Below are 15,742 nucleotides of genomic sequence, written 5' to 3'. Positions count from 1 at the left end.
CCTTGTCCAGGTATGAAAGTGCAAAAACATGAGGAAAAAAAGCAAACTAACATTCAGACTTTCTAGTGTATTCACATGTCATGATGCTTGATATTTCCTATTTATCTATCTATCTATCTATCTATCTATCTATCTATCTATCTATCTATCTCTCTCTCTAAATATCTATCTCTATCTCTGTATCTATCTCTATATCTATCTCTATATCTATCTATCTATCTATATATATAGATATATATAGATATATATATATTATATATATATATATATATATATATATAATATATATATATATATATATGGAGGATATGGAGTTCTCTATCTATCTATCTATCTATATATATAGATATATATAGATATATATAGATATAAATACAATTGAGGATAGCAGCTCTCTAGGCTGACAGCTCTGTTATCATTGGATCGCACCAAGAATGTGGCATGAAGAATAAAACTGCTTAGTCCCAATACCAATGAGGTGAAGCATGAAAAGACTGTGCTGTCTGGAACTAGCAGTCAGGCACATGAGAACAGGGACAATCTTTTTGTGAATAAAGAGGAAAACCGAACATCCTGAATGGAAAAGTGATGTCGCAAAACAGGAAATGGTCTTCTGGAGAATTTTAGGATGACCCAGATGTGCCATTTTAATGGTGTCTTTATGTAAACAATTTTTTATAGTCTTATTCAAACGTTTTGCTTATGTAAGATGTTCTAAGTCAAACAGATCATCTTACATCAAACAGGTTCATTTATTTGGAAGTTAAATTCCAAAGACCATGCCTAGTATCTTATAATGCTATATAGATATCATTTTATCCACCTTCGTTTTCAACGCAGAAGTAAGCTATTTTTTTGTAAATGCGCTTAAATTCCTGTCCATTAGCCACAATGGATAAATAAATATAGAATAATAAAGTGCAATAAATGGTAAAAATATTTGTGCTACAAACCTGTGTGTTAAAGGGATATTTTGAGGAATGTTGGTAAACATACAGTTGCTGGTTGCCATTGATTTCCATTGTTTGTTTGTTTTTTCATACAATGGAAGTCGTTGGTAAACATACAGTTGCTGGTTGTGAGGCTGCCAAAATTCTTCAAAATATCGTCTTTTGTTTTCAACAGGAGAAATAAACCTCATACAGGTTTCAAACAACTTAAGAATGAATAAATTGTCAATTTTATTAGTTTATTTTATTTTTTATTTTTTTTGGAGTGAACTGTCCCTTTAAGAATGATGACAAGAATTTAAAATAATAAGAAATACCAGTTTGCAATATCAAGCAGAATAACAAAGTGTTTTATACAGCTAAGGTAACGCCCAAGCACATTAGTCACAGATGGCCGCGCCCACTCTTGGATATGGGTTTTTTTTTGTGACTACAGCACATTTGTCATTTCTGGCTCTTTCTTAGACACGTGATCCAGATGGAACGCTCTCTTGAACCAATCTCTGATCGTACGACCCTCTGAGCCACACCTGTGCCACTGAGCCCCTTGAACTCTGACACTTAAGACATCTGGCCACGGGCTTGGTTTTGCTGTCCAGAAATAAATCATCGCAGGGTCTTCAAAACTCAAATCCACCGGGTCTGGATTGTAGAGCACATATACAATATCTTCAAGTTATGTTTTGGTTACCTGGAAACAAGTCAAGTCTGCGAATTGGAGCACAGAAAACTTTTGGGAATGGGGATATCTGTGACAGGGCTATTAATAGCTATTTTTCTTATATAGGGTTATGATGAGCAGGTCAGCTCAGGGCTATAATACCCTGGAGATGCTCTGTTGTAAATGTTCACTGTTTTTTCTTTTAACATATTAAGTTTGATATCTAAGTTGTAACAGCCATTATGCAGGTTTGAGACCTCAATATCTAACGTTTCTCTCCCCCATTTGGATTTTTTTTAAACTACTGGTATGTATGCTTTCTCTCCTAGGACTCTATTTATTAAAGTCTTTAATTAACCGAGATAGATAAATATTGCATTTTTTATATTCTTTTGGCTTTTTTGTGACTACAGTAATGCATTGTTTCTGAAGTACAGCATTGATGATGCCTTAAATGATTATAGGCTGAAACCCCTGTTGAGTCAGTTCTTTCTTTTCTTGTATTTTAATTTCGTTTCTAAGATGTCTAATCTTGCATATCATTTTGTGCCCATGAAGTTACAATATGTTTTGGGCAACGTTTCCTACCATTGCTTCAACAGAAAACTTAAAAGCCCAAAAGAAACATCCACAATGCTGTGCTGAATGGACTGGCTGACTATTTAACACTGTAAGCACATAAAATGTACAAATGCCAAAGTTGGTTGTCATTGACATTTTTGTAACATTTAAACCAAAACAACTAAATTAAGAAATTGAAATCAATGCATGCAATAAATCAAAATAGGCTTTTGGTAATAACCTTTAATTTTGCCTGGAAATCAGCCATCTCAATTCACAACATCTGTCTTATTTGTGGGGAAACCTAGTGTGTCTGCAATATAAGGATCTCCGGGTATGAGCCTGAAGAAAGAGTCTGTTTTGCTTGCAGAGTTAAGTAGAGGAAAGAGGCTGGATAGAGCTTATGCCATAAATACATAATGTTTTCATGTGCATCTGACTCATTAAATTTCAGGACCTTGTCAACAATGTTTTAAACAACCAAAGCTTCATCATTGTTTGCCCGCCTGTGGTCTAGAAGCTGGGCAAGAACAAAATGGCTAGGGTATAACAGCTGCAAACATTCTGTGTGGAGATGGGGAAAACCTGCTGGAAAGATGACCATCTGCAGCACTTGATCAGATCGCTGTGGCTGTGAGTTCTGTGTCTAAAGGCTTGTGATCATGAGTGGGGGGCTTCTGGAGTCTCTGAATGCCCATAGGTCCCCCCAGCCAGAGTTCACTTTCCAGTCTGCCACTGATTTCTTTTATTATAGTTATTAAAAGAAGAAGAAAAAAGACGTTGTTATGGGGGTCCAAATTCAGGTGTGCAAAGGACATTTATGAAACATTTGAAGCTGTAATTAACTGCAAAAAAAAAAAAGCTTTTAAAGCTAATTTTTGATCCCCAAAGAGTCCCACCACCCCAATTATTTTGTGATTCCAGAAATGTCAAGAACTGTATGTTCAAAAAACTACTAAGGGGGGAAATAATTACATTTATTTACTGGTAAATATTATGTTTTTCATTCGTTATTTTTAACGTAAATTAATACAGTTTTAATGTGATTTGTATATTTAATTTAAAATTATTTTTAAGTCATCTTGCCACCTGCTTGGAAATTTTCCGAGGACACCTAACTGTGAACCTAAAGGATGCTGAAATGGTTTTTAATATGAAAGGCTCCAATAATTAAGTTGGTCATTGGAGTTGTGCAGTACAGTTTGAGCTTTTATATGACTTAGTTTAAGGACATAATTCTATGAAAAATTATATTTAAAGTGAACACATAATTCTCCCCATGTCCACCTACAATAATTTAGATTTTTTTTTATAATAGAATATGATTTTCATATTTTTCTAAAAAGTGCAATGTTTACTGTAATATATTGGTAGGAATGGGTCACGTAGATTTAAAATTTAATTATATTATTATTTTATTTTTTTTTTTTGCCAAACTCCAAAAAAAAAAAAAAAAAAGGAAAAAGAAGAAGAGGAAGGAGAGCAAAAAAATATACTTAGAGATAAATCCCACCATTGACAAGGCTTATAGTAAATACTTTGATACACCACTATATTCTGTTAAAATCAATACACATGACCAGTAAGGACTCTAGTAGGCCCGCAGGACTTTTATTTTGAAGTACGAAAGTGTTTAAGAGACCCTTCGTGTTTTTATATTTTCTTCACTGTTTCTTTTTTTTTTTTTTGTTCACGTCTGTTTTTCTGTTAACATTTAAGTTAAGACTGTCACTCTGATATAAATGAAAAACTGTCTATTCGTAACTGTCCCCGGGAACGACGAGTTTTGATGGATCTGATTGGGCCTGTGACTTTCAGATGAATGCGTGAAGGTAAGAATGTCATCAATCGTGGAGGAACTGCAAAATGGAAATGTAAGCTGAATGTCTCAAATACTTGTCGGCATTTTTGTGAGCTAGTTTTTTTATAAGCAACAAGCCGTGAGGTTCTTTTTAAATATATCCTGGCTCACTTTTATGACCGTTTCCATGTTGTTTCTGAATGAAAGGCATATTAATCGACCGTGGCTACACAGACGTGGTCTTCAGGTTGGCAGAGGCTCAGTTGTTCCTGATCCAGACAGCTGTCCAGGACTGACACTTCAATGTGTTTCGTTTCAAAGACTCAAATCGCCGAGGACATGAGACACTCAGATCTGGTCAATCAGTCATGCCTGGTGGGTTAGAGCTAAACTTTTGGACCAAACACTACACTAAATGCACTATGGCAAGCTGTTTTTGACAATTTTAATCTATAAACCGCACTAAAATCTAATTTAAAGCCCCTTTCACACTGCGATTCAGGAAAAATACACGGATAATGTGTCCCGGTGTTGTGCCCAATTTTGACCCCCTGCCAAATTATTACCCCCCTCGTTCCAAATCGCTACTTGATTGCCTAATCCTAACCCCACCTCTAATCCTAACCTCTCCCCCAAACCTACTCCTAAACCTACCAATACTAGGAGGGGGGAATAATCTAGGCAGGGGGTCAGAATTGGGCACAACACCGGCAATTGTTCCCTGGTCGCTAGATTTTGCCCCTTTCACACTGCCAGTGATTTCCCGGAATATGTGCGTGTGTTCACACACAACCCGTAAAGGTCCCATAATGACGCGTGACATCAGGATGTGACGTGTAATGCACGAATCGAAAACGCTAGGCACGTTAATTTACCTTTAAGCTGGTGAAAGATCTCAGCTTCAGCACGGATAGTGTGGAACTACTTGACCTCCGCTTCATTACAGTTTGCACCTATTTGTTATTTTTTTCGTCGCGAACATTGATCTGCCATCAAAACACCAGGTAAAAGAGACGCAAGATAACATGCGTCATCATTACGACACGGCATTGGTTCTGGCTTTTGTTCACACAGAGCTCGTTCCGGGGACTGACCCCGGCAATGTTACTAGGTCCCCAAACCGGGATCAATCCCAGGACATGTTTTGCGTTCACACAGAAGGTATTTCCTGCAATGTGTTCCGGCAAATTTTACGGGTTCAAACGTACAGTGTGAAAGGGGCTTTAATGTTACTAGTAGGGTAACACTTTAGAATAGGGAACACTTATTCACTATTAACTATGACTTTTCCCTTGTATTCATTCATTAGATACTAGTATTTATTCATTAGATACTAGTACTTATTTCAGTAGTGACTAGTAATTATTATATAGTTACTAGTAACCAAAATTTAAATTTTTGCCATTGACTTCTATGGGGATCCATCATTGAGATATCAACTATTCAGTTTTGACTAGTACGTATTCCACTAGTGACTAGTACTTAATTTTATTGTACTATTAGTTATTCGTTAGGTACTAGTACGTATTTTTTAGATACTAGTACTCATTCATTGAGATATAGTACTCATTAGATACTAGTACAGTACTTATTCATTAGATACTAGTACTTATTATTAGATACTAGTACTGATCCATTAGAATGTAGTACTTTTTTTTTAGATATTAGTATATTCATTAGTACTATTTGCTTATTTATTACAAATTTATTAGGTACTATTGCTTATTTATTAGAAATTTATTAGGTACTTGCTTATTATTAGATACTAGTACTTATTATTAGATACTAGTACTGATATTAGATATTAGTCTTTTTTTTTAGATACTAGTACTTATTCATTAGGTACTATTGCTTATTTATTAGTAACTTTATTAGGTACTATTGCTTATTCATTAGATACTAGTACCTGTTAAATAGATACTAGTACCTTATTCAATAGATACTAGTACACACTAGTACACATGCTAGTACTTATTCATAATGTTACTAGTAAGATTTTTTTTATTTTTACTAGTAATTTTTTTTTTTAATTGAACTCTACTGTAGCCATTTGGACTAGTCATAACTTAAGACGAGTAAAAAAAGCAGATCTGTCTAGTAAGATAAGAATCAGTTACTAGTAGTAATAACAAAAGATACTAGTGTCTAATAAATAAGTACTAGTACCAGTCAGATTCCACATGATAATACAATACATTAATATGCTGAATTAATTTGATTGTTAAGTAGGGCTAACTGGCTTTGTATGTCAGCCTATCTTGCTAATTGGTTATCATGAAAACACAATGAAAACAGTATCTAATAAATAAGCACTAGTATGGCTTATAGATTAAATGTTAAAACGGCTTTTCCACTAAAAAACACTAATCATAAATGAATTTGATTGTTTTTGATGGAGGCAGATTAAGGAAAAGATCATCAGATAACAGATCAGTAGTTCATATACTGACGAATATAAATATAAGATAATCAAATATTTATGTTTCCACTTTAAAATGTGTGATATATGCAATAATTGTGTCTGTAAAAAAATTCTCACCAGTTGGTGGCTGCAAGGTAGTACTATGGAGACACATGATATGTTTAATATTTGAGTAATTTTTATATTTTTAAATAAATTAAATAATACATCTAACAGTGCGGTACTATAGTTTCCTGGGGGATACTAAATATTTAATAATATATACACATATTTTTTATATTATTATATTATTTTTTTTTTTAGTGTATATTTTGTGTTTTTATTTTTGGAAATATATAGATGCATTTTAAATTTTAGAATGGGAGGGTCCCTCGCATAATAATATTTGGGATCCATCATGGCATCGTAAAGATTAAAAAACACTGATCTGACATAATTTTGTTTGTTGTTGACTTTATAATAACCTACTTTTAGTTTTAGATCATAGGCCAGTTGCATAAACTTAGCCACTATGTTAAGACTTGAAAACTAGTTTGACCAACCAGCATTTACCCAAGGGGTAATGTGTTATTTTTAAAATAACAAGTAAAACCAATCTGCCTTTTTTTTGTAACAGACTTAAAAAAATTAGGAACAATCTTGAATAAAAAAAAACTTGTGTCTTAATTTTTAAGACTAGTCGAGGTTTATGCAACCGGCCATTATATATCATAATATCTGCTCTATCCTAATCAGGAGCAGGAAGCTGTTTGGAAGCACTTGGAGCAAATAAACCTCTCCTCGTTGTGGTCAATGATAAATTAATGGACAACCACCAGCTGGAGCTCGCAAAGCAGCTGCAGGCAGATTCACATCTTATCTACTGCACTTGCAGGTTTGCTCTATGTGCATTCATTTTCTCAACTATGTTAGTGCTCAAGTTTATTGTTATGGTTAAATTGATATGCTAACTGCAAATGTTCATCTTTATGTGCTTGTAACCCTTCATCACAGTACTCTGCCTCAGACTTTGAGGGATATGGATCTGTCTGCTTTGACAACCTACGTGCCTGGTCAACCGGAGAACTTCGCCAGCTTTTTAGATAAGGCCATTGGACTTGTTTGAGAGCTCTCTCTTGAACCGGGACGGTTACTGATGAGAATTTGAGCACAGGCTGAACCTGTTTTAATGAGAAAACCTGCATTGGACCCTCAGGAGTTGGGTGTTTGAGAAGAACTGGTTCTTACCTAACTAATAATTGACCTTCGAAGATAAATTCACTGAAGTGTATAATAATGGTATGGTGCATCTGTATTATGCAGTGCTGTCTTTTTTGACACATTATTTGTGTTAAATATGAAAAAAGCTGTTATTTAACAATAGTAATACATTTTAGTTAAACATTATTATTATTATTATTATTATTATTATTATTGTAAAATTTCAGATTACTGTGTTTGTTAATAAAAATGTTATTTTATACCTAATTTTGTTCTTTATAACTTTGTTCTATGCTTTGGCAGTGTGACAAGGGCATTGTCTTGCATGAAAATTGTAGGCTTGATTGGCAGATTGCAGGGAAGGTATTGCATGTTGCTGAAGGAGGTTCTGATAAACATTTGCATTCACTATGCCATGTATCTGTATAATTGTGTCTGTACTAGAGGCCCAACTCCTGTTGTAGAAAACTCCACCTTTCACTGGCTTCTATATGCACTTGGGCTTCAGTCTTTTCCCAGTTCCCTGGCAAGCAATTCCAGCTGCAGTGTTGAACCGATTCCCCATTCAGAGCCTCCGCATTATCCTGCCTTCTCTTGCATCTGTCTTACATGGACGGCCAGCCTTTTTGGGGGACTTGAATGAATTACTGTCATTGTAAAGCTGCAGTATTCGAGAAATTACAGATTTGTAATGACAGTGCACTGGCTGAAAAGGTCATCCCTTTGGCCTTCATCTGGACAACCTCCTGTCACAGGGTTTCAGTCACTTAGAGCAGCCTGCCTTCTTGCAATCTCAGTGAAAATGAGAAAAATGTTACCAGTTAAATAGAGTTTGTCTTTTAATTGTGACCCTGTCTATGAAATCCAGGCTAAACTCTCAAAATCTAATTATGAGATAAACAAGCATCAAAGTTTTATTTCAACCATTAATTTCACCATGATTTTAATCATTGACGTTGCATTACTCAGTTAATATTAAAGATATCAAGGTTACATTTTTTAGAATGTGTTTACCTTAGAAAATATCCAATCACAAAAAAATTACTTTAGCTGGGTTTTCACAGCCAGTGTCACAATTAGCTTAGAGCTATCGGTAAGTGTTCTCTAATTTTGATCAGAGTTATTTTTCTAATATCTCATTTAAGTTTTTTATACTGTGCTTCAGAATACAATTAATCTATGAAATGTGCTTAAAAAGCTGCCCTTCTACTCCTGATAGGATAAGTTCAAATAGGACTAATCCGTGACCTTGTAATTTAGCAAATTGTAGGTTGTTCTCTAATTGTGATCTCTTCTCTGTGTGTGTGTGTGTGTGTGTGTACTGTATGTATATATATATATATATATATATATATATATATATATATATATATATATATACATACATACAGTATACATACTGTATATATACACAGTATACATATTGTTTGTTTGTTTGTAAGATTTCTACTTAATCCCTCACAAGACTGTCCAGAATACATAATGGAGCACAGTTTACACTGTAGGCTGCAGAATTCCTCTCAAAAACTCTGATCTGAGGTTTTACCAACAATTTTCTCTTTTCTACAAATGTATCCACTGAAAGAAACCACACTTTTTCAAAAACTTTTGATTCCCTCAAGAGAAAAGTTAAGAAAACTGATTTACAACATTTCAATTGTCTGTCAAAGAATGCTTGTGAATCTACACTACATTTTCAAAAAATTGAGATTAGCAGGTTTTTTTTTTTGTAGTTGTTTGTTACAGTGAAAAATGTAATACTAGAACTATTATAATAACTATAATACAAAATATTTTCATTTCAAATAAATGCTTCTCTTGTGAGCTTTCTATTTATCAAAGAATCCTGACAAAACTGATCACCGTTTCCACAAAAATATTAAGCTGCACAGCCGTTATCAACATCTATAATAATAATTAATGTTTCTTGAGCAGTAAAATCAGCATATTAGAATGATTACTGAAGGATCATGTGACACTGAAGATTTTGCATCACAGAAATAAATTACATTTTAAAATATATTAAAAAAGGATTTCATAATAAAATTGTTTTTCCTGTTTCTGATCAAATAATGAAGCCCTGTGTGCATGAGAGACTTCTTTTAAAGACTTTTCCCAAACTCTTACCAAACATTGAATTATTCATTTTATTATTTTATTTCTCTCTTTATGTTTTTGATTATCGGTTAGTTCATAGCACTCTTTTGCCAAATATTTTCATATGACCAACAGGCCATTATTCCAGGAAACAGATTTCAGCTGTGCTACAGTAGTTCTAGATGTCTTTCTATCACTCCACAGTCTCCTTCTTCTTGCATGATAAAATAATTTTAACTCAAATCAATATTTTATGTCCGCTTAATTATTTATTTGGTAAATAACCATGTAATAATTGAGTACATTAAGTTCCTCATTACCCTATTATGATTTTTGTAATAATGACTCTAACTGATGATCCATTATCCCATATTGTATTAGATATATTTAATACATCTGTTGTATATTATCAGACATGATTAATTCCTTCCAAACCAGTAGCTCATTTGTTTGTGTTTGTACATATATTTGTTTAGTGCAGATAAACCCACCCTATAACCTCTCAGTGGTGTGAAATAAGCAGGATGGCCCACTTTCACTGCAATCGAACAGAAGTTCCCCCCCTCCCAAAAAACTGTGTAGTCTGTATGGTGCGCAACCAGAAAGACACAAGACAGGTGAGACAAGAGATGTCATATTATGATCATTTTGCATTCAAACTGCCAACTGTCTCATCTTTATCTCTCTTTTGCTCCAAGTCCTCAAATGTGACAGGAATGTCATACAGTCTGTCTCAGGTCTCACAGAACAAGGCCTATGTTTTCCAAGTGTTGCTGATGTCTGTGGTGCTTTAGATCTCTGGAGTGACCCGGTGGTGAGACACTGCTAACACATAGTGAGGGACATGGATGGATTTGCTCTCATTTGTCTTCTTACAGTTTTTTCCCCATCATGTTTCTGTGTTATGTAGGGAACAGCAGACAAGGCAGGTGGCAGGGTTTTTATGGTGTTCTGTCAGTCCTTCTGCTGTTTACACTGGTTTGATGTTGTGCTAAAGTGAGAGGTGAGAGATGTATAAAGACTTAAACATAAAGATATAAAAGTTTTTCACTAAGACTTGTTTTATTTATATATTACAGATGTTATTAAAGATGATTTTATTGCAATAATATAATGTAATCAGGGTTTTCTTCAGGTCTTAAAAAGACGACCTTCCACAATTAGGTCTTAAATATGAGAAGAAATGGCATTAAATGTTGCATTCACTACAAAAATATAATATATTAAATGATAATATTATATTATAATATTTTTCTCTGTATTTTTGTCTTCTTTTTTTTAATTAGTTTAAATATCTAAACATAAAATTAAGGTGATTAATAAGAAAATTTTCATTTTGGGATGGAGTAACCCTTTAAAAATAATGACAGAGTTTGATACAAATACATTAAAAATTCACTTCAAAATGCTTGACAGCTTTCATTTGTAAGGTATGTACATAATGATTAATAAAACTGCTATTTCATTTTAGTAACAATGGATGAAAAGGTAATAAAACTTTTGATTGTGCATATTATACTTCTGTTGTACTTTCTTGCCCTGCCCTAGTTTAAAATGTGTTTTTCCTCATCTGATTCCATGTCATTGTGACATCACAGTCTCGATGATTATGTTACTCTTTGTCTGCTGTGTCACTAATTTCTTATCCCGGCTACAGCAGGCAGCATCTTAAAAACCGAACAGCAGCCAGTGAGGTGTCAAGTTCTTCTCTGCCGCAATGTTTATTTACATTAAACATGGAGGTAAGGATCTCAGTCATGTCTTTAATTTGAAAATGAATTAAACTGCTTAAACATCAATGCAATAGGCTATACGCATTCTATGTTTAGATTTATATACAGCTTAGTAACTGACAAAATGTGCTATCTGTGTGCTTAAACAAATTTTTCTGTTTTATCTCTTTATGTAAATGACAAGAAGCTGATGTCAATGTGATGTTTGTGTATTTAGATAATAACCAGTTCCTAGTTAACACCAACTGTCCAACCGTTTGTCCTCATGGAATACATAAAAACCAGGTTGGGACTTGCTGAGTCAGGTAAGTACAGCTTTCTCAAGGGTATTTTTCATACATCAGGAGGATATGTGGACAATCATAAGCACATAATCAGTCAAATTTAGTTCTTTAGAACTTTTAAGGATATACTAATTCCAGTCATTCAGTGTTGTCCATGTGCTTCTGTCAATCAAATTCTGGATATTCAACGTCAAAGAAATTACTTTTATCACTGTAAGGTCTGGTTTACACACAGAACACATTTTTCAGTTCCACACATGAAAAAATACTAAAGTAATTTATAGTAAATTGTATTATACTGTATATATTATAGTATTTACAACACTTTGTTAATGAATGCTACAGCATACTGTAGTATTAACTATAGTTAACTGATAAACTGTAATAAATACTGTAGTATTTAGTGTTTACTACAGTGTATTGTAGTATAATATAGCCTATAGTTGTAGAAAACTTAATACAGTATTGAGTAAAGTAATTTTTTTATATTACTGGAGTTTTACCACTGCAACTATAAAATTACCACAACAAATTAATTCAAGTACTTTACTATAGTATGGTTCAAAAACACTATAGTATTTCTATTGACTATAAATAACTATAGTATTTTTTTCATGTGGGTTACAGCGTTTTTCGCTTAAACTGACATGTTTTGACCGATGCTCTCACGTTTTTCACAGCGTCCTCCTTATTACTGATTTCAAGACTTGGTGTTGTTTTTTTTTCACAATTATTGCCAAAAACAAGTTCTATCTGAATGGCCCCTAATAGTATCTTAAAGTAGCTCAGGCGGGTCGTTTGCATGCTCTAGACATCTCAGGTCAGACCCAGCGTGACCTCTGCGCAGGAGGTCACGGATCTCAAGAGTTAATATTTCACACTCTCTCTTTAGCACATACTCCTACAGCAGTGTCTGATTACATCTGGGGGTATGTAGTAAGGAACGTTACCTGGGATCAGCCCATCACTAATGGAGAACTCATTACCACTGTCATTAACTCTGTCCTTCTCCCTAATGCATCAGTGCGTGCAAAAATGTTGCAAAGAGACAGTAAACACGTATTATATGACAGTTTTGATACGTGTTTGAAACAATATCCCTTAAGGTTACTCATCCAAATCTGTCTGTGTGTGTGTGTGTGTGTGTGTGTGTGTGTATGTTTCAGAGATTATAGACCTGTGTGATGAACGAGGAGTGCTGAAATTCCTCTTCCTGCCCCAGAATTCACAGCAATCTGCTCGTGGACTGCTAAAGGCTAAAGAGTCATTCATTGTTTGCATTATTAAGCGTGAGTTTGAGTTGGTCCCTTGATATTTATTAATAAGCTGAAGCTTATTGTTTCTATATAGTTTGACAAAGTAAAGGTAAATGCAAGGAAATGGTCAAGGGTTTTTCATGTGTGTTTACAGGTAGATCTGATGGGGCTTATAATTCTGTCACATCACTGTTATCCGGTGTTGACCCTGCTGTAATAGGTGCCTTTGCTTGTACACTACAATAAATTGGTTTTTTTTGAAAAAAAGGGTAATTAGAAATATTGTTTTTTTTTTTGTTGTGTTTTTTTGTTGTGTTAGTTAGCTGTGTTTTTTAGTTATTTTTTACTTAATCAAAAAAATCCAACTGCAGCTTGATTGAGATTAATTGGAATGCACAATGAAAAACATGATTTTTTAAAATTATTAAAAATAGAGAGTTAGCTGTTTTTAATACATTGTTTTCATATATAATATTTTGTTGTTGTTACTATTATTAAGTTAATTAATTTCTATGTCTTCCAGAGACCCTGCAGACTCAGATTGATAATCTTGAGAAAACTCGTCTGAAGCAGCTTCATATTGTGGAGACTCGTATGACTTCATCAGAGGAAATCAATGCTCTGACTCTGTCCACTAAAACTGTAAGTCCTTTAGAGCCACATCTGAACCTCGCAATTTCCCCTTATTTGTTCTCCTCCTCTCGCCTTTTGTATTATTGTATTATTCTGCCTAAAATTCAGCTATCACTGTAAAAAAAAAAAAAAAAAAAAGTTATTTACTTTAACTGTGGCCAGAAAACATATACGAGTGATACCATTTCATCCATTATGGGGAGCAATTTGTTGTTTGTGATATGGAAATATGTGAACAATAATCTTGTTTTGTTTTCATGTGGCTGCAGACTAAAAAGCGCAAGAAAGTTACACATGCAAATGCCCCTGATGAAGAAGTCCAGCGCCACACAGGGGACAGGAAGAGCAGGAATTGATAAAAAGCTCTAGAAATTCGAGCATTCAGTGTTCATACTCATTCTTAATGATGAGTCCCAGTTTAATTCATTCAAATTACAGACGTGTTCATCAGAAATGCTGTATTATTTTTTACAAATTATTTATCTTTTTACTAGGTGATTCAAGTTGCTACATTCATTTTATAACACACAAAACCATAAATCTATCCATCTATCTATCTATCTATCTATCTATCTATCTATCTATCTATGTCTACCTCTCTGTCTGTCTGTTATCTATCTATGTCTATATGTCTATGTCTATATCTATCTGTCTATCTGTCTGTCTGTCTATATCTATTTATCTATCTATCTATCTATCTCTCTATCTGTTTGCTGTTCTATCTATCTATCTATCTATCTATCTATGTCTGTATGGCTGGCTATATCTATCTATCTATCTGAATGTATGTCTGTCTGTCTATCCATCTATCTATCTATCTATCTATCTATCTATCTATCTATCTATCTATCTATCTATCTATCTATCTATCTATCTATCTATCTATCTATCTATCTACCTCTCTGTCTGTCTACCTCTCTGTCTGTTTGTCTGTCTAGCTATCTATCATCTATCTATCTATCAATTCAGTTCAATTCAATTAAATTCAATTCAGTTCAATTTAAAATTGCTTTATTGGCATGACTGTAAATGATACAATATTGCCAAAACTTAGTATACATGTACAAAAGATAAAAAAAAAATAATAATAATATAGCAATAATAATAATTAAATGAACATCACAGTAATAGAATGGAATATTATAACATCTTAGAAGTATTAAACTGTAACAAAACGTGTGAACATGTGATACCACAGTCTTTAACTTACATAGAAACACACAAACATACTAAGGATCACTGTGGTGGACAGTAGGATAACACACTGAGGTCAGACACAGACACACCTGCTGTCTCTTTCTCTCACACACAGACATTCTCCTGCTGTCTCTCTCTCTCACACACACACACACACACTCACCTGCTGTCTCTCAGGCGGTGGCACATCCACACGTATCTCGCAGCAAGTGCTGCTGTCTGTCCCTCTCCTAAAATTATCTTTAATTGTTCTGTTTCACTAATGACTGTAAAGTTCTTTATTAAGTTGGTGAATTTGTTGAAGTAAAGGTTTCTTATGTATATGTATTTATGACAGTGAAGGAGGAAGTGCGTCTCTGTCTCGATCTCTCCTGTCTCACAGTGAGCACACACCCTTTGATCTCTGGGTAACCAGCTCTTTCTGTGTCTGCCCGTCTCGATGACTATCTATCTATCTATCTATCTATCTATCTATCTATCTATCTATCTATCTATCTATCTATCTATCTATCTGTCTGTCTGTCTGTCTGTCTGTCTGTCTGTCTGTCTGTCTGTCTGTCTGACTGTCTGTCTGTCTGATGTCTATCTGTCTGTCTGTCTGTCTGTCTGTCTCTCTGTCTGTCTGTCTCTCTGTCTATCCATCTATCTATCTATCTATCTCTCTGTCTCTCTCTCTATCTGTCTATCTATCTATCTATCTATCTATCTATCTATCTATCTGTCTGTCTGTCTGTCTATCTATCTGTCTGTCTGTCTGTCTGTCTGTCTGTCTATCTATCTATCTATCAACCGTCTGTCTGTCTGTTCGTCTATCTATCTATCTATCTATCTATCTATCTATCTATCTATCTATCTATCTATCTATCTGTCTATCTATCTATCTATCTATCTGTATCTATCTATCTATCTATCTATCTATCTATCTATCTACCTACCTACCTCTGTCT

General features: G+C 34.1%; 2 protein-coding genes across 2 annotated transcripts; both read left to right on the top strand.

The window, feature by feature from the left end:
* Positions 1-7,110: 7,110 nt before the first annotated feature.
* LOC109080802 (UDP-N-acetylglucosamine transferase subunit ALG13 homolog) lies at positions 7,111-7,779 on the top strand. Its single transcript, XM_019095821.2, has 2 exons — positions 7,111-7,269; positions 7,389-7,779. The coding sequence occupies exons 1-2, from the start codon at positions 7,199-7,201 to the stop codon at positions 7,498-7,500; spliced, it is 183 nt and encodes a 60-aa protein (XP_018951366.1). The 5' UTR covers positions 7,111-7,198; the 3' UTR covers positions 7,501-7,779.
* Positions 7,780-12,853: 5,074 nt separating this feature from the next.
* On the top strand, positions 12,854-13,954 carry LOC109102687 (uncharacterized protein CXorf65 homolog; the record flags this gene model as incomplete). The annotated part of the gene is made up of 4 exons (XM_042737698.1): positions 12,854-12,998; positions 13,120-13,185; positions 13,489-13,607; positions 13,868-13,954. Coding segments are annotated over 4 exons (417 nt in total), but the record flags the coding sequence as incomplete, so codon positions are not given.
* Positions 13,955-15,742: the final 1,788 nt, after the last annotated feature.

Source organism: Cyprinus carpio, chromosome B14, assembly GCF_018340385.1.
Source record: "Cyprinus carpio isolate SPL01 chromosome B14, ASM1834038v1, whole genome shotgun sequence".
NCBI classification, from domain to species: domain Eukaryota; kingdom Metazoa; phylum Chordata; class Actinopteri; order Cypriniformes; family Cyprinidae; genus Cyprinus; species Cyprinus carpio.
Note: the sequence above shows the minus strand (reverse complement) of the source record. Positions and strands in the feature narration are given on the sequence as shown.